This window comes from Canis aureus, chromosome 15 (genome assembly GCF_053574225.1).
Source record: "Canis aureus isolate CA01 chromosome 15, VMU_Caureus_v.1.0, whole genome shotgun sequence".
NCBI lineage: Eukaryota > Metazoa > Chordata > Mammalia > Carnivora > Canidae > Canis > Canis aureus.
The window spans coordinates 45,771,152-45,790,817 of NC_135625.1; the positions used below are offsets into that span (position 1 = coordinate 45,771,152).

Consider the following 19,666-nt stretch of genomic DNA (forward strand, 5'->3'; position numbering starts at 1 on the left):
AGCTCAAAATGAATCATAGGCCTAAATGTAAATGCAAAACCATAAAACTCCTAGAAGATAGTATAGGAGAAAATCTAGATGACCTTGGGTTTGATGATGACTTTTTAGATACAACACCAAAAGCATAATCCAAGAAATATTGGTAAGTAAGACTTTATCAAAATTAAAGTTTTCCACTCCATGAAAGACACATTAAGAAACTGAGAAGACAAACCACAGACTGAGAGAAATTATTTGCAAATCTGATAAAGGACTAGAATAAAAAATGTACAAAAAAACTTTAAAAACTCAACAGTAAGAAAATAAACACATTTTTAAATTGGCAAAAGATCTGAAATAGACACTTTATCAAAGAAGATATACAGATGACAAATAAGCATATGAAAAGATGCTCTTCACTATATGTCATCAGTAAATACAAAGTAAAACAATAAGATACCATTACACACTTCTTAGAATGGCCAAAATCCGGAACATTGTCAATGCTAAACACTGGCCAGTTTGTGGAGCAAGTGGAACTGCCATTCATTGCTGGTGGGAATGCAAAATAGTGCAGCCACTTTGGAAGTGTTCATTTGATAGACTCCTCTCATGCCTGTGGTTTTGTGAGACTCTGGCAGTCCTGGGTCCAACAATTATACCCCTAGGTATTTACCTAAATGAGTTGAAAACTTAGTCCACACAAAACATCTATTCATGAATATTTATAGCAGCTTCACTCAGATTGCTAAAACTTGGAGACAACCAAGATGTCCTTCGATAGGTGCATGGTTATGGTTAAACTGAGACAGTTTGTGCTAAAAAGGAATAAGCTACCAAGCCTCAAAAGACCATGGAGGAATCTTAAATGCATGTTGGTATGTGACAGTAGCCAACCTAAAAGGACTACATACTGTATAATTCCCACTACGTGACATTCTGCAAAAGGCAAAACTATGGAGACAGCAAACTACAGATGTTAGTAATAACACTGGCTAACCAGTTTCAATGATGTGCCAGTTTTCAATGATGTGATAGTATGAGAAATAAAGAGAAAACTGGGGTGCCTTGCTGGCTCAGTCACGTGACTCTTGATCTTGGGGGTTGTGAGTTAGAGCCAATGTTGGGTGTATTATGACCACCTTGGAGGAAGAAATTATGGAATTGGGAGTTATAATGACTTTGGAAATTATAACCAGAAACCTTCTAACGAGATCCAATGAAGAGTGAAAGCCTTGGTGGCCCAGGAACATGGGGAGACCATATGGTAGAGGAAACTAGGGTCCTAGAGGCAGTGGAGGAAGGGAGGGTTCTGCAGGGAGAAGCCGATATTTTTTTCCCTATCTGCACAGGCTTCACGTATACACAGGAGAGGATGAGAGCCCAGAGGTAACAGAACAAATTCAGGTTACTGAATGTTAAGGAGACTTTTTTTTTTTTTAAGATTTTATTTATTTATTTGAGAGGGAGTGAGCTGGTGAATGGGAGGAAGAGGGAGATAGAATCTGAAAGGCTCCATGCTGAGTACACAGCCCAATGTGGGCCTTGATTCCACGACCAGGACATCATGACCTGAGCCAAAACCAAGTCAGATGCTTAACTGACTGAGCCACCCAGGCGACCCTAGGAAATTCTTATCTCAGTCCTGCATAAATAAGCAGTGACATGGCTGGTGACATTAGAGCAGACTCAGAGAGCCATTTCGTGAATGGACTGGATTCATGAAGTTACCTTACTGCAGTGGAAGAATTATTAAAAAAAAAAAAAATGCCCATGAGATAATTTCTTAGCTCTTTAGTGGTTGTTTCTTTCTAGGGATCTTTGTAAAAGTATAGAAGCATTTCTTCTTTGATAATGTTAAATTCGTAAGTTTCAGGTGATAAATGAAAACTTTTTAAAGACTTTTCTCAAAGTTTTGAAAAGGTATTAGCCAGGATCATGACATTAGACAACATAACATTTTTCCTTTAGAAAGTGAAGGTGCATGCATAGCATTAAGATGCTGTTGTATATTTATGATTTAATAAAAATAATTTTAAAGAAAAAAAAGGAACACTGGGTGCAAGGGTGAAGGAGATATGGGAACTCTGTCCTTCCCACTCAGTTTCACTATGAACATCTAACTGCTTGAGAGAATATGCTCTATTTACAAAATCACGCCTTTCCAGGTGAATCTTACACACCCGCACTGGGCTTTCTTTACTCTGGAGGTTCCCAAGCAACAGGCCCCTGTCCAGATGCTTCTGAAGGCCTCTAGGCGGGCTCAGCTGACAGCTATAGAAGAGAATCTCAAAGGTGACTCAGCCAGTGATGTCAGTGTTTAAACCCAAAGGCCAAAAAGGTACGATCAAGTACCCCACATTTCAAAGTGAGGTGCTAGACCATCGACAGAGGGTTTGCCAAGGGAGTGACCCCTGAAGGGTCTCCTCCAAGATGAGCTGCTCTTCTCCACCAGGGAGCTAGGGCATGCTCCCTGCTGCCCCAGCCAAGGGAAGCACTTCAAGATCCCTTTGGGGAGATTGTCCTGTGTCCTCTAAAGGAAGCAGGAGTGACTCTGATGCCTGGGAAGTCTGTGGGTGAGTCTGCATCCAGCTGGCTGCCTCCATTTGGCAAAACAAAAGGTGCGTTTTTAGTCCCATCAGCCAGCTGTTGACTCCCATGGACCATCTTCAAAATCTATCTTTCAGGAGGACAGTCTGGAGAGGAAAGATAATCCCAGTAGAAGGGAAACCTATGGCTCCTGAGAGGCATCCAACTACAGCGGAAGAGTCTCCAGGACTAGAGGAGCAGGGGATGTCACCAAAGCAACCCATGCTCTGCCAGTAAGTAGGGCTCTTTGACTCTTTGTGGCCCCTCTCTGACCTGGAGGATGCCCAAGCTGCAGTGGTGAAGGGGTGTGGAGGTGGGAAGAGAAGGCTGCCACCCCACCACGCTGTGCACAGCTCCCGATTGCAGGTTCAGGGCCAGGTGCAGGATGGGGCTGGGACCGGAGCAGAGGAAGGTGGTGGTGAGACCTTTTAAATTAAGCAGCTGAGAGTTTTGCTGACCCACGGCACTGCTGTCTGGAAAAGAGATCCTCCCCAGAAAAGACCCAGGACTGCCAGAGTCTCACAAAACCACAGGCATGAGAGGAGTCTATCAAATGAATCCACCTCATTGGGTAGGTTGGTTATGGTTGAAAACAGGAAGGGCTGGGAATGGCAGGGCCAGACAAGCAGCCCAGATGCCACTGACCCACTCTGGGGCCAGAGCCTGCGTCGTATCATCTACTTAGGAAGCCCGAGCCACTGCGGGGCTGAGGGGGTGCATCCCTAAGGCAACACTTCACATCCACATACTTTAAAAAATGTTCGCGAAGGCTCTGTATGGCTCATATTTGATTTTTATCTTTATAATCACCTTGAGAAGTAGGCCACACACATGAGGAATTCTACTCCGCAGCCTGGGAAGAGTATTTAGTTTTGAGCGATTTCCCTCTTCTCTAACCACAAAGCTCTAAGGCTTCCCTTCACTGAATCGGTAGGTTTCCGAGCTTCTCGTCTGCTCAGCTTCCACCGTGGGAGATTTGGTTCTCTCCACTCAGAGCTGAGCCAGGAAAACCCAGGGAAGGTCCCAGCAAAAACAGTGCCAGGAAGCGTGTGCTGTGTGGACAAGGGGGTGCTGGCAGAAAGGGTGTCCAGGCAGGAGGAGGGGAGGGCAACTGGCAAGTGTCCCACAGTTTCCAGCCCTCCCAGTGCCTCAGAATACAGGCAGGTGTGGGTGCTGAGGCAGGTGTGGTTGGAGGAGGCCTGCGGGAGCAGGAGGCAGAGGTGGGACCCTTGTGACCAGAGCCTGGGGCAGGGACCAAGGCTTCTGCAAGGTGTCCGCACAGCACGATAGGGATTGCCACACCTCACCAAGGTCAATGCCAGAGGCCCAGAGACAAGGCTACTGGTCCAACATATCAGGTGCCCACAGAGGAAACCGTCGCCCAGCCCAGAGAACACACAGGCACCTTGGAAGAAGAGGGAGAACATTCCTGGGAGACCGAGCTTTTATCCAAAACAGACAGTACCCCCCATCCCAACATCAGTAGGGATTCAGGACAAGGTAAGAACAGTCAAGATTCAGAACGTTTTCCTGTGCATTCCATCTGCAGGGTATCTAATTCTGACTCTCATAAAACACTGGTTTTATTCTCCATTGGGTCAAGATGATCTTTCGGGCTCTCAAGCCTCCCAAATCTGCCATCCTCCTTGATTCCTCCAATCCTCTCAGCACATTCGTTGCTCCTTGGGGCTTGTAAGATGTTTCCACTGTCCACCTTGATCTCTCGCAACCATTCTTCTTAACCTGTCACATTGAGACGTCTAGTCCTCCAAGTGCCTCCCAGAGGAAACCAGCTCCTTTCTCCCCGAAGCCTGCATCTCACGACTGTTAACGCTTACTTCACATCATGTGAACTCCTACTCGGGAAGACACCTTATGTCTGGCCCTGAACCCAGTGTAGTAATGTTTAGGGTTGGGCCCTCCACAACAAAACACGTATGTGTGCATTCACGGTCTTGATTCTTACAGGCACCCTCTGAGGTGGGTGGCAGGTATCATCGTTCTCATTTACAAACGGAGTACAGCCCAGAGAAGTCCATCGATTTGTCCCAGGTTGAATAGTGAGTAAAAGAAATGCTTGCCAGATTGGGACACAGGGTCACTAAGCTTCTAGACCCCAATGTGCACACCTAGAGCTCCCGGAAATGGCCTCTGATACTGCTCCCCACCAGACAGATGACAGACAGACAGCTGAGAGATGTTAATGGATGCATGGGGGGCAGGTGAGGGGGTGGGAGAGGGCACAGACCCTAAGAGGCCAATAAGGTAAAACTTCAATAGCTGAACCTAAGTAAAGGGGGAAGGGGTGTTCTCTGTACTCTTCTTATGATAACTTTTGTGTAAGTTTGCATTATTTTCACGCAAAGTTAAAATCACAACAAAAATTACCTGTTTAATTTTTCATTTCTTTTTTAATAATAAATTTATTTTTTATTGGTGTTCAATTTGCCAACATACAGAATAACACCCAGTGCTCATCCCGTCAAGTGCCCCCCTCAGTGCCCCTCACCCAATCACCCCCCCCCCCCCCCCCCCCCGCCCACCTCCCCTTCCACCACCCCTAGTTCGTTTCCCAGACTTAGGAGTCTTCATGTTCTGTCTCCCTCTCTGATATTTCCCACACATTTCTTCTCCCTTCCCCTATATTCCCTTTCACTATTATTTATATTCCCCAAATGAATGAGAACATATAATGTTTGTCCTTCTCCGATTGACTTACTTCACTCAGCATAATACCCTCCAGTTCCATCCACATCGAAGCAAATGGTGGGTATTTGTCATTTCTAATGGCTGAGTAATATTCCATTGTATACATAGACCACATCTTCTTTATCCATCATCTTTCGATGGACACCGAGGCTCCTTCCACAGTTTGGCTATCGTGGACATTGCTGCTAGAAACATCGGGGTGCAGGTGTCCCGGTGTTTCACTGCATCTGTATCTTTGGGGTAAATCCCCAGCAGTGCAATTCCTGGGTCGTAGGGCAGGTCTATTTTTAACTCTTTGAGGAACCTCCACACAGTTTTCCAGAGTGGCTGCACCAGTTCACATTCCCACCAACAGTGCAAGAGGGTTCCCCTTTCTCCACATCCTCTCCAACATTTGTGGTTTCCTGCCTTGTTAATTTTCCCCATTCTCACTGGTGTGAGGTGGTATCTCATTTTTCATTTCTAGGTGCTTTTCCATTTAATGGATAGCAAGTAGCTTGAACGCTAAAACAACGCATTGGGCTGTTAAAAGTCGATAGGAAGCTTCTGGAAACGCCCGTTTCCATCTCAGGCCCTCGGGAGACAGCCTGCGGAGAGAAGGGCTTCCAGGTGCGACTAAGGGGGACCTGCCACCACCGGTCTAATTTACTTCTTAATTTGCAGTTGCCGCACCGACCCGAGCGGCTTCGCAGGCAACAGCCCCTCCCCCCAATCGACCCCAGCGGCTTCGGAGGCAGCACCCCCCCCACACCGGGTTTCCTGATATTTTCTTGGGCGTCTCTAGCTCGTTACTTAACTAGGAGAGCAGAAGTGGGCGCAAAGCCACTGCGGGTCGCGCCCAGAGCCCCGTTTCCCTGTCCCCGAGGGGTGTCACTCCCAGCGGCTGTCCCCTGACCTGTCCAGGGCCAGCCCTTCGTCCACCTGTGCTCCTCCCCGAGCCGCTCCTCCCGCAGGCGCAGGGGAAGGGGGGCCGGCGGCGAGCGGGAGGAGGGGGCGCGGGGCTGCGAGGACAGGAGCCGGCAGCGCAGCGGAGAGCAGCAGGGGGGCCTGGGGGCCGCGGGGCCGAGGGGGCGCGGGGCGGGGCCCGGGCGCGGGGGGCGGAGCTGCGGGGCGCGGGATGCGGCCGGGCGGGCGGGCGGGGACCCAGGGCGGCCCACGCGCTCCGGCAGCCCCGTGGCAGCTGCGGGGTGCGCGGCGCTCGGACTGGCGGAGCTGGGGGCGCGGGGCCCGAGCCGCGGTGCGCGCCCGGGGCTCGGCCCATGTCGCCGGAGCCGGGATGAGGGCGCCCGCGCTGCTGCCGCCCGCGCTGCTGACCTGCTGCGGCTGGCTGCTCGCTCCCGTGAGTGCGTCCTGCGCCCCCTGCCCTCCCTGCACCCCGAGCCTCGTCTTCCCTGTCCTCCCATCCCGGAGAGGGCGCGGTTCGCCTGGTGCGCTCCTCTCCGGTGACCGGGAGTCGGGCACGGGGCCGGCCTGGGGACCCTCCCCCTCCGCCGGGGTCCGGAGTCCGGGGTCCGGGGTGCGAGGTGTGGGGTCCGATGTCCAGGGTCCAGGGTCCGAGGTCCGGGATTCGGGATTCGGGGCCTGAGCTCGGGAACGGGGTCGTCTGGGGAGCTCCGGGACCCTCCCTCTCCGGTCAGAGCTGGGACCCGGGCAGGGAAGATGCCGTTGCGGGTCCCATCGGCCGCCCTGGATTTGCTAGAAGCTCGATCAGGTTCCGCCTGAGAAGCTGGTCAAGGAGGAGCTGATCTGGGTCGCTCCTTCCCGGGGCGTGAGGCTGGTCGTGCTGGGGAAACAGGGGACAGGGTTGCGGCCACCTGCGCAGATTCGCGTTCCCGAGGGAAATTTCAGTTCCCTTGTGGTTGAATAGCTCTCCTTCCACCCCTTGTGCTTGTTACCGGTTTGTAAGTGTTTCAGTGTGTTTGGGAGGGAGCCGGTGTGGTGAAAGAAAGTTTCCTTTCTGAAATATTCTGCTCTGATTCTTTCATCATTGTTGAAGAGCACTGGGGCAAATGAGACCGAGCAGGGTTTGTTCAAGCACTGCACTACTAGATCCTCTGCTGCTCTAGGATTCTTCCTTTTCCTTGAAGACCTTTTAAAACAAAACTGTCAGCTAGTTTCTTGCTTTCCTCCTGGGTCGTTTTCTGCGTGTGGCACCAGATCATTGGCCCCCTGGCGTCCTAGCCCCCTGAGGTCCTGTAGCAAGGACCCAGCTCTGGGCAGCTGGTCACTGCTGAGGGTATCCGTTACTTGGGGGGTAAGCACCTGCCCAGCTCCCTTGTCTGGTAGGAAGGTCCACCAGGTGTCCTGGGGTGGGGGGGTGGGGGGGATGGCACTTTAAAAAGACCCTTGTAAAAAAATAATAAAATAAAATAAAATAAAATAAAATGACCCTTGTTAGTAACTGTCCCTCTTTGAAAGCTAGTTTGTTAGAAGTACCAAGAATTTCCTGGCCAATGCAGCTTTGTTTTCTAAGATCTCCCAAAGTACGTCATTGCTTGTCATGTTACAGCAATGTCAGTAGCCATAGTGTCTTTTTAGTGACAAACATTTTTTTAAGTCAACATAATTTTCTCAATTCTGAAATTTAAAGACCATTGACTTGTTCATATATGAAAAGTATGATCTGTTTGAAACCAGCAGTTTCTTAGTTGCTGGTTGTCCTCATGAGCTGGGAGCAGGGAACTTTGTGTCTTTTAAAAATTGACGGTAAATGTGGCAAAAGTATCAGCACTTCTTTTAATTCTGTTAAGAAACTTTATTCCTGGGGCACCTGGGTGGCTCAGTGATTGAGCATCTGCCTTTGGCTTAGGTCGTGATCCCAGGGTCCTGGGATAGAGTTTTGCATCAGGCTCCCTGCGGGAAGCTTGCTTCTCTCTCTGCCTGTGTCTCTGTCCCTTTTTCTGTGTCTCTCATGAATAAATAAATAAAATATTTTAAAAAAAGAAACTTTATTCCTGGTTAGAATTTATTCCTAACTGACCATTTTGATAGTAGGATAATTAGATATAGATGGCCATAATATACCTGGAGTATGACTGTCTTACAATAAAAGTAAAATTTTGTTCAGACACAGGAGGGGGTGTGCAGTTCCAGCCTGTAGTATGAGTACTGGGGGTGTGGAGAAATAAAAAAAGAGAACAAAGATCAGGGACTATTTTCTTCTAAGACTAAATGTGCAGCTTTGTCTTTTGCACACAGTAATAGGCAATATTAATCACTCTGTGCCACAGCTTTAGTTCCTATGACAAATCACAATGGGAAATCACCTCCTTATTTAGAGGCAGCAATCATGATAATCCTCCTCGCTCTTCATCTTCCTACTTACCCCTCTAATCTTTTTGAAAATCTCCTTCGCACCAAATTCTAAAGTTTGAAATGTGACCTGCAGCTCCAGAAATAAAGTTATAGTTCTGTTCAGTGAGGGCAGAGGCTGTGCTGAGAGGAGGCGTGCTGGCGTCTGGGGATAGTGCCTGGTCGTTAAGAAGAGTCTTATGAGTAGACATGTATGTGCTGTAATTAAATCAAGGGCTATGAAGCGGAGGACTCAAACACTGAAAAGTTATTGGATTAAAAAACTCTGTTGCTGCCAAATTAGTACTAACAACATACAATGTATTATGTTAGTAAGTTGTTTTCCTGCTCAGAAAAAATTCTATTAGGTTTATATTTGTATTATAATTCCTTACAAAGTAAACTTTTTTTAAATAACCATGCCAGAAATATGAAGGTGATTGCTTCTTTAATGAGTGTTATTTGGGGAGTAGTTTAGAATGATGAGGTGCTTTGTTTGGTTTTGTAGAATTGTTGTTTGACTTTCCTCTTATGGTGGAATTTTTAGTTCCTTCCATTTTTTTGAACCTTGACCAGGTGAATAGTGTTCACCCAGAATGTCGATTTCATCTGGAAATACAAGAGGAAGAGACAAAATGTGCAGAGCTTCTAAAGACTCAAACAGGAGAATACAAAGGTAAGATAGGGGCTTGGTGAGTACAACAGTTTCAGCTGGATAAGCTGATAGGCAAATAGCTCATGTCTCACTCTAAAAATTGATGTTTAAAATTGTTTTAAAAATCACCTGCATCTTCAAAAAAAGTCTGTTTTCACTTTTTTAATGAACTGGTAAAACTCATATGAATATTGGGGTCCAGGGAATCCTTCCCATAATATACCTTTTAAAAGAGAAGCTCATCCTTAACAGTAACAATATTCATGGTTTGACATAATAGCAACAGTTACTAAAATAATTTCATGGACACTGTTATGCGTTGCTGAAACAACTCTGTTATCCGTGGAAGGGGTATTTATCTGGTTTCTTGCATTTAAAAATTTTAGTTTAGTCGGGATCCCTGGGTGGCTCAGCGGTTTAGCGCCTGCCTTTGGCCCAGGGCGCGATCCTGGAATCCCGGGATTGAGTCCCATGTCGGGCTCCCTGCATGGAGCCTGCTTCTCCCTCTGCCTGTGTCTCTGCCTCTCTCTGTCTCTCTTTCTCTCTCTCTCTCTCTCTGTGTGTGTCTCTCATTAATAAATAAATAAAATCTTTAAAAAAATTTTAGTCACCTCCCAGATTATTTTAATCCAGTTAAGAATGGTGGAAACATCAGAAATCAAACAGGAAAATTAGACTTTTGATTTCTTGAAGACAGACCTATTGTGAATACAGTGAATTTGCTCATTTTATTTTCTCCACATAAAAAAAAAAAAAAAAAAAAAAACACACACACATGCTGGGACCACTTGCACTCCAGCTATGCACATTCAGAAGTCTATTAATTCAGAAAGGTTCTGTGATAACACCCAAATTATAACAGTAACAAAAACCTTTTGTCCTTCAGCTTGCTTTTTCTCTTTTCATTCTGAAGACAAAAATTAAAATCAAAGTAAGCCTGTGTTAAGTAAGTTTAGTGTCCTACAGAGGGACTTGAAACCAGAAGTTATGGATGTGGGTTTAGTTCTAGACCAGCGCTGCCCAGAAGAAATGGTATGTGGACCACATAGATAATTTTTAATATTCTTGTTGCCACATTAAAAAAGGGAAAAAAAAGTGAGATTAATTTTAATGTACTTTATCCAAATATATCCAAATCATTATCATTTCAATTTGTAATCAATATAAAATGTCGCTGAGAAGTTTTGCATTTTTTTGCACACTAAATCCTAGAACCCAGCATTTGATTTACACTCATAACACGAAACAGTTTGGACCTACCACATCTCAGGTGCTCCCAGCAGCCAGTGGCTCCCATGCTGGACAGCTCGGCTTCAGACCATTGCTAGCACAGGCATCGTGGGCCCTCTCTGGTCCCCTCTGGAGCCTGTATTTCCTCAGCTGAAAAATGAGGTCTCTGACCCCAGGATTCCTCCAGTCTTAAATATCTGTGATTTTTGTAATGCATACATGGTCCTGAGGCCACATCTTACAAATGGTCTGGTGGAGTTCTGACCAGAGAGAGAGGCAAGTGAAAAAGCTCAGCTCCACAGCAAAGGTGGGCTGTGCGTCTGTCCTGTGCAAAGCCATGCACTGGCCATTAGCCAGCTATGAGGATAGATGAGACACAGGCCCTGCTAGCCAGGCCCTCAAGACAAAACAACTGTCAGGTCTGTTCCCTTCAGTTAAAATTAAGAGATTTAGGAAAAATAGATGCTGAGAGGAAATAGACTTTAGAATCGTCAGGTGAGTGGCTGGTGAACCTAGGTCGCAGCAGCACCATCCCTGGGGCCTCTGCATAGAGAGAGGTGGGCCCACATGCTATCTGTCCATCCTCAGTGGGTGACCCATGGGGGTTCACGGGAGTGGGAGCTCCAGCCCCTCATGCCATCATTGCACAGTCAAGTCGCTGACATGTTCCGAGGCTGCCCACACATGGTGGCCACTCATTGGCATTAATTGTTCTCCTGGAGCAGCAGTGAGCAGAACTTCTTCATGTGAGCTCATCTCCCAGTGTTCAAAAGGCATTCGTAGGCTCTGTGGAGCCTACAACTTCCAACTCCTGCAGCCTTCTTCAGGACATACTTTCCAGGCCCTCTGCCACGAGCCATGGACACACACAGACGTTTCCAGAAGGGGGGAGGGAGGAAGACTGCCATTGCCACTGCTGGTCATAATGAAAAGCAGACCAAGCTATACTCGGTTTTATTGCCGTTGACAGATTTTTTACACACGGCGCACCTGTCCCTGCCTGCACCTGGGCCACAGGTCCCCTCCCCTTGTTCTCTCACAACTGATATTCTAGGGAAAAGCTCCCAGAATATTTACTGCTTCTTTCTTGTCACTCTTGATTTCCTACGTTCATCAAGAACATTTTGTTAACAAATAGAAAACTGACACTGTTTCAGTGGACGACAAGGGACACTTAACACTTCAAACAAAGCATTTGGCTCATGACTTTCCCTCAGAAGAATGCCCCTGACGGTTGACCCGTGCTTGGCTACATAGTGGATGGAGCTGGGCAGATGGAGTGTCTGTAAGTTTGTGCCCATGACTCACTTGACAAGTGCTGGGATGAGAAATGGGACTAGTTCACGGAAGTTTTCTGCCATCATGAAATAGGATATTATGATCACCACAATCAGGAGGGGTTTTGTGCATGAAAGAGTCTTTATTACTAGTTATCTTACTTAGGTGGAGTGTGGCATTCGTTCGTACAGAACAATGTTCTTTTAGTTTTACTCCATTCCAATTCTGAAGGCACAGGTGTGACCCCGAGTCCTTGGCCTTCATGCATGTAAGGGGTTGGGCCTATGAGAAAGCTGACAGCCTTGTGGCTGGGGGGTTGGTGGTGTTGAGGGCTGTGAGTGGCAGCTGCTCCTTACAACCCTTGTTTGTCACTATGAGAAAATGTAGGAGACAAAATGCCCAGCTTCCTATTTCCAGAATATCAGAAATACAAACTTTACATCAAATATTCCAATTTCTTAAAAGTTTACAACTATCTCTTAAAAGTTTTGCAGGAGAGAGATAAGCCTCTTGTAGGGCCCGAGAGCTGCCAAATGGCTCTCCATGTGATGGCTGCACCACTCCCGGCTGCCCCACTGTCACACAGCTCCTCGTGGTGCAGAGATGGGCCAGGACATTTGAAATCTTCAGGACAGTCCCCTTTACAGATTCCTCCTGCCTCAGTTCAGAGATTCTCAGAGGTGATCGGTTTGTGACCCGTATAGACCCCAGGATGGCAATACCTAAGGACAGAGTCATTGAAAATCCCTAGTTCACCTTGACATCAGCTTGAGCAGAAAGAACGTGGTAGTTTTAGATGAAGGCTGTGAAAGATCCTCCTTGTTGAGAGTGTGGAGAAAGATGTCACTCAAGTTTCTTGCAAAGACGAGTCTCAGACCTGGACATTGTCTTATATTGAAGGCTCTTATTATGAATATTAGTTCTACAGCAAAGATATCTGAGTATCACTTGTTTCAGGCAGAAAAAGCCCAGCTACCCTTCGGGAGAAAAGCGGTAATGTGACTGTTGCTCAGGTCTGGCCACCCTTCAGCTTTTTGTAAAGAGGCACAATTGTGTTCTAAATTCTTTTTTTTTTTTTTCTTTTTACTCTTTGAAATATATGCATGGCTCAAATGCCAGAGATATAAATAGTAGTAAGTTACCAGAATAAAGATTTTGTAGAGGAGGTAAACCAGAAGCAGCAAGTGAAGGCATTCTGACAAGATGAGAGTGTACATTTGCTTCATGAAATTAAAAGAGAGACGGTCTGTAGTGTCTACTTTTAAATTCTGTAGGATTAAGAAGTTGGTGAAACAGAAACAAGGAAAAATTGGCTTTTAATTATAGCGAGATAATTCATATAAACCTGACAAGGAGTTCTTTTTATTATGTGCTGAATCTAAAACAAATGCAAACATGTAAATCCAGATGAAAGACAATTTCAATTCTAAATCCTTTTAAAGAATTCACTATATAAGAAAGAAAAGCTTAGGAGGTATTTAGAACTTTGTCATTTAATATTGATTCGTCAGTAGACTAACTTAATCCTACTAATAGATGTATGAGGCACTCTGAGGCCTCCGATGCCTAAAAATATAGCTAAAATCCGGCACTGTTCCCTAGTGGTGGCCTGTGCCGACCTGCTGCGGGGGGGGAATGAGTCAGCCACACAGGCTTTGCCCAGTTTTCCTGCCTGTGCAGAGTGGAGAGGAACTTTTACATGACTTTGCATTATTTACGCTGAGATCTGGAGGGGACGTGGCCTGTGCCTTGGCAGAGCAGAAGTGGCTTCTGTGTTTTCTTGAGAGCTCCCCACTCTGAGCTATCCCTTCGGAAGGGGGTATGGTGGTGGATGTTAGCTTAAAACCCGGGCCCTGGGCGGTGCCAAACTAGAAAACATTCTATTCTTTGACTTTGATCCACTTGTCAAGCTGTGAGGGGTTTGGATTTCCCATCCTTGCAGGCTGACGAGTGAGCTGGCCAGTCTCAGAGATGCCTGCAAAGGACTTGGGGGCCCTGGGTCAGAGACAGACTTGAATGCTCTTGGCACATAGGCCGCTTGGGTGTCATGCTCTCTCCTAGTTCCCTTTTCCCAAGTCACACAGGAGCGATGCAGAACGGCCACATGGGGCAAGGCCCACAGGCACCTTGTGTCACAAGAATGCTGCTGGCACTCCTGCCCGGCCTTGGCTCCAGAGAAGGATGCTGTGTCATTTCTTGTGGTCAGTCCAGCGGGAAGCCTCTCTCACGGACGTCTTTGAAAAGACAGTCTGGAAAAAGCTGTCACGGCCTCTTTCCGAGACATGGCCAGAGAGCATCGTCTCCAGCACAGGAGAGTGGCTTCTCCTGAGGGTTGGATTCCTGTGGATACGCAACAGCATGACCGTTACCACCGTGGCTCACTGTCCTGTGTGGTGGCGGTCATCCTGCCACACTGTCTTAAAGGGGGAGATGGAATTTGTTCCCACCACAGCCCCAAGTCCTACAGTACTTGGCATTTAAAAACATATTGAATAGGGATCCCTGGGTGGCGCAGCGGTTTAGCGCCTGCCTTTGGCTCAGGGCGTGATCTTGGAGACCCGGGATCGAATCCCACATCGGGCTTCCGGTGCATGGAGCCTGCTTCTCCCTCTGCCTGTGTCTCTGCCTCTCTCTCTCTCTCTCTGTGTGACTATCATTAAAAAAAAAAAAAAAAAAACATATTGAATAAGCTTTTGCTAAACAAATTAATGAAAATTTTCACATTAAAAATTAAGTGACATATGCACATGGGGGAGAAAAAAAGCTTCAAAACCGTATCTAATGACAGATATTTCCCACTGCGGACCCCTGGTTCCCCACCCTGGAGACAGCCTCTCACCAATCCCATGAACAATGCATGCACAGTATGTACCCGTATCCCCTCTCCATGCCTCTTTCTATGGATGGAAGCTTGGTACCCCAGGCCCATATGTTCTGGTCTATACTTTGTCTTCCTTTCTTGTTTTTCACTTCAGCAGTGTATTTGGAGATGATTCTGTGTTGGCTTGAATATTCTGTTAAGACCTGTGTAGTGGTCTTATGTATTTCCTTAACCTGTCCAGGCTCTAGAGCTTTCAGGTAGCTTACAAGCCATGTTCTAGGGACTGCATTTGTTCATGTGAATAAAATATTTCACCAGCATTTGGGGGTGGCCTTCAAGGCACTGATCATGAAATCATCACCAGATAGCATCGTTTTAGCAGCTTTCTTATTTCTGCGGTGGTTGTGTCACATAGAATATAAGTCGTTCACATCCAGGCTTTTTCTTGCCCCTTTTCATCACAAAGGGAACTAGACAGTTCCATGAATCAGTTCCCTCAATCAAGTGGGGAAGACGTCTCCTTGTCTGCAAACTCCTCCTGGATGCCCAGCTGTTAGAGATGCCTGTCTCTGCCACGGTGGCACCTGCGGAGCCCTGCTGTCACGTGCATCATCCACTGTCTGATTGTCCTTCTCCCTGTGGAGCATGAGCTCTTGAAGAGTGAGCGCTGGTTCCTGGCTTTCTATTCCAGGTCCCCAGCAGACACGCAGTAGATGTGTAAACAGAGTACCCACCATCTTCTATTCACGTGGGTCTGAAGGGAGCTGTTCTGGAAGTTCACGGCATAGCCATGGGGTCAGCAGCTCCCCTCTGATGTCAGGGTGATGCCAGAGCCTGTTTCTTCCCCTTTCTTTTTTTTTTTTTTTCTTTTTTTTTTCTTTCTTCCCCTTTCAATTTCCCTCTGATGTAAGCAGATCCTTGTTCTAGTCCAAATATCTCTGTGGGCTGATAAGTTCAACAGCCTGATCTGTTTTTTTTTTTTTTTCCTTAGGACTGGGTCTTTAAAAAAAATTTTTTTTAACTAGATTTCTCCTAATTCTGAACTCCTTAAAATCAGCTAGTAGCCTAATATTGGATATTTAAATAACCAGTAATTATTTATTCAGTTTTCTGAAAGTATTGACTTTAAATTTACTTTTTTCAGGAAATGAATCTCTCTGAAAAAATTCTACTCTGAATTAATTTTAATGTTTAGACTCCAAACAGGAATCACAAACACAACATCAGTTTCAAGCAGATAGGGCATCTGCACACCTAGATGCCTCAGTGGATGCTGATTGTGTTTAGAAGAAGAAAGCTGTAGCCTGAGACTGTTAATCACAGGAGGGAACTCAAAGCAGACTCACAGTGCACGGGTCGGGACCACGTTAGCTTCTCACCCCTCACAGATTCTGGTGGCTTTTCAATCATGTGGGCAGGTCATGGCCTTTCTTGAGAAGGAGTTGAAGATATGAGCTGTTCAGTTGCAAGGCTTTCTAGAGTTTTCTGGATCGAGCACCAGTTCCAGGGATGGCCTCGAAATGCCCCATGGCCAGAGCCTCTGGTTTTGAGTGGTTGCCTTGTGGCATGGATGAGGGAGAGACAGGCTGTCTGGTTGTTGTTTGCTGATGCATCAGCTGGTTCTTTTATGGACTTTTGCAGCATGCTATAATTAAGTGCATGCCAGGAGGGAAGGCGCAAAGAGGAGTTGGTTGGGGTGTGATCATCCCCAGGGAACCCCAGATCGTGTCCCCGTGGCAATGCTGTGGGTTCGCAGAGATAACAGGGCTTTGAGTCGAGAGACTCTGGCGGGGGGCGGGGGGCGGGAACCAGAGAATGTGAACGTACAGTAACATCAGTTTACTTGGAACCAGAAACCGACAGTGACAGTGACTGAGGACTTATCTCTCCTCAGAGATAAAGGCAGAAGCAGGATGGGTGGGAAATCGACCAAGAAAAATGGATGTCCTTTGATTGTAAGCTAGTGGGTGTTGAGTACTGTGCTCATTTACTGAGTCCTGCTCACAACCGTCATCTTGGTCTCCTTTTGGCCTGGTGTGTGCCGTGCTCAGGCCTGGCTGGACTTGTTCCCTCCGGCAGCCACCCTGCCACAAGGCCAAGCCCTGCAGCCTTCCTTCCAGCTCCCCTTGTGCCTTGACATTGCTTCTGTTGTGACACCGAAGGCATGCACCTTGCACAGCAGGTGCGGTGTCCCGTCTCAAGTTCCTCAGCCTCCTGGCACAAAGGCTTCTGCTGGAGGGACCCTTCCCATTCAGCACAGATGGAGCAAAGACTGTGCAGACCTCACGCAGCACCTAGGGCAGAGCATGCTGTGCACCTGAGAGGCTGTGGGGGGTCCTGTCTCAGGACAAAGGAGGGAGATGCACCAACACCCTTGTCGGGGGACCCCTCCCCATTTGATCACCAGTCACTGCGTCAGGACGTGTCAAAGTACAGAAATTCGAGAGAGCATTCTGAGCATCTCCTCCATGTTGGTGGCAGAAAGAGCCCAGGTCCCTGGACTCCTACTCAAATACTCTTTTTACAAAACCATATTTGGTATCCTAGAGGGAAGATGCTTTAGAAGACGATTTCCTTCCTCTTTAGTGACTGCTTCAGGGGAAGGGACGTTCAGGTGGGTAGACCCCACCGTTTACCAGCCAAGATCATACCAGCTTCTCCAAATGTTCATTCTTAATTGTCAGCATGTTCAGCCTAAGGTGGCTCATGAACAAGGATTCCCTCCATTGACTGGACCCCTGAAATCAGCGTTTCCTTTCCTCTGGCCTACAGTAATGGTCTTGAAGTGTCAGGACAGGAGCTTCATTGGTACCTTGTGCCTCCGGCCTTAGTTTCGTTATCACACCCCTGGGGGTGGAGGGGGGGTTGAGTCGGTTCTCTGCTCTTCTGTGTGTGAACATGGACCCGTCACAATCAGCTGTGGTTTATCTGCAAGTGGAGACCATGCAGTTGGGGATCGTAAATCCGTGCCCCAGAGCATTCCCAGACTTCTGCAGCCTGGGTGTCAGGGTTACTGTGAGCACAGTTGGGGCACTCTGGCAGCCCAAGAGTCACTGACAGAGGCACCCTCCTCCCATCCCAGCACAGCATTAATACAGCTTTTCAAATCTGTGACTTCTTTGCAGCTCCCTCCTTCTCTGCAACAGGAGGGTAGAGGCTTATTTGAGAGGACGTGGGATGGGGCTGGGCTGCACAGCTCCCAGTGACAGGGCAGTGTGCTCTTCCTGCTGCCCTCCTGCCCTATCCTGTGAGGCCTTGGGCTCAGTACCCCGTGACTCTAAAAGATCCGTGCAAGACAGTCTCCTTGCTGCAAACCACAATACAGGGTTTCAGAGGAGGGAGGGTTTCCACCGGGGGACCAGGTACTGGCTCTGTTCCAAAGCTCGGAGGTGCAGGGTTTGGACGTGCAGCAAACAGGGAGAGAAGCCTGTGTCAGGCCCTGCGCTCAGCGGGAAGTCTACTTGGGATTCCTTCTTTCCCTCTCTCCCCCTCACCCTCTGTCTCCCGCTCTCCCCGTCTGATCCTCCCCCAGCTCGTGCATTCTCCCCGCCTACCAAAATATGGAAATAAAATCTTCAGAGAAAAAAGAGATAGAGGCTGTTAATGAAAGGTCACAGCAGCAAACGTCTCAGTGAGTGAGAGGCATGAGCATATTGCACACTCATCAGTTAACACACTCATCAGTGTTCCTAAACGGTTGCATTTTGGGGTCTACACAGGCTTCCTGAGGCCAGCATGTGCACAGATGTCTGAGGAGTGGCGTAGATGCTGCACCTCCTTTGAGGGGTTGGCAGCCAGTCTGCTCAGGGTCAACTGAGAAGACCGCTGGATGCTTGGGATTTATTGTGTTCGGCACATGTTTTTAAATATATAGGTTCAAACTGGATCTCTTCTTTGAAAAATCCTTTTGTTGAGTTAACAGCCTTAGTTAATTCTGGATTCTGCGTCTTGGTTTAATTGTGAGTTCAGGTCCCAGAATATGACCCTTACCAACGGAACCTGCCTACACTGCCATCCCTATGGGGGCTAAAACTTTCTTGCTTCCAGTGGCAATGTCCCAGCAAGTGGTATTTCCAGACAAGCTGTGGCTTGCCCCAGCTACTGAGGGGGTGCCTCCTTCAGCAGCCTCATGAGGCAGAATATTGGGGTTCCCTGGCACTGTCCACAAAATACTCTTATAGCACCCTACATGTCTTTAGAGAACCCGGTTCCCTGCTGTCCAGGTGCCTTGGTGGTGACTGAGGAAGCAGCATGGTCCCGGGGCTCGACTCTAGTCTTGGTGTCACTGCAGAAATGAGAACAAAATCCAAACCTGAAAACAACACGTGCACCGTCATCTGTGAGAGTCCTGACTTGCCTGGAAACCAGAGAAAACTGGTTATGAGGGCATCCGTTTCCTTTTCGTTATGGCAGATTCCCCCGCACTGGGTGGGACCCTGCGCTCTGACAAGAGGATCCCGGGTTCAGGTGTGTCCCATGTGCCTGTATCTCCGGCACATTCCAGGAGCCGCGTCTCCTGACCCGTATTCATCAGTGTCCTGTCTGCGCCGCCAACAGTGTTTCGAGGCTGCACACGCAGGTCAGTGTTTCTGAGCCGCTTGGTCTAGATGATTGTTTCCGTTGGGGCCTGTCCTCGCTTTGCCCCTGAAACTGGCCGGGCTCCTGGAGGGCTCCTGGGGGGCTCCTGGTCAGTTCCTGGGGAGCTCCTGGCCGGGCCCCCGCATACCTGGCTCCTCCTGAAGCCCGCGGGAGACTCTGCACCCCACCGGTGCATCCTGGACCCGTCACTGGCCCAGCTGCCCAGGTCATGCGCTTGTCCTGCAAAAAACAGGGAGAGCGGTCGGCGGGCAGTGTGGACCTGGAGCTGCCAGGGGTGGCAGGGGCTGCTCCGGGGGCTCACGTGGCCGGAGTTGTCGGCGGCCCTGCAGACCCTCAAAGAAGAAATCGCAGACAAGATGCGTTCACGCAGAAGAAACACACGGAGCCCCATCAGCAGGTCCAGACTCAAGGGAAAGGCGTTGGCTTTATGTCTCAAGTTCCAGAAATAAACACACACTTTATGTTTTGAATTAATAGACGTCAGAGGCATTTTTTCTGGCTTTCAGTTCACCAGG

The 19,666-nt window shown here is 48.0% G+C and overlaps 1 protein-coding gene across 4 annotated transcripts in view; it reads left to right on the forward strand.

Annotated features, from left to right (window-relative positions):
• Positions 1 to 6,465: 6,465 nt before the first annotated feature.
• Positions 6,466 to 19,666, forward strand: part of VIPR2 (vasoactive intestinal peptide receptor 2) — a 55,375-nt gene continuing 42,174 nt past the window's right edge. For 2 of the 4 annotated variants that reach the window (XM_077849471.1, XM_077849474.1), the window contains exons 1-2: positions 6,467 to 6,616; positions 9,145 to 9,244. In XM_077849471.1, coding sequence (XP_077705597.1) covers positions 6,554 to 6,616; positions 9,145 to 9,244 — 163 coding nt within the window. In that variant the 5' untranslated portion in view covers positions 6,467 to 6,553. Of the gene's footprint in view, positions 6,617 to 9,144; positions 9,245 to 18,965; positions 19,132 to 19,666 lie in introns of those variants that run through there. The other 2 variants (XM_077849472.1, XM_077849473.1) reach the window with 2 other exon arrangements.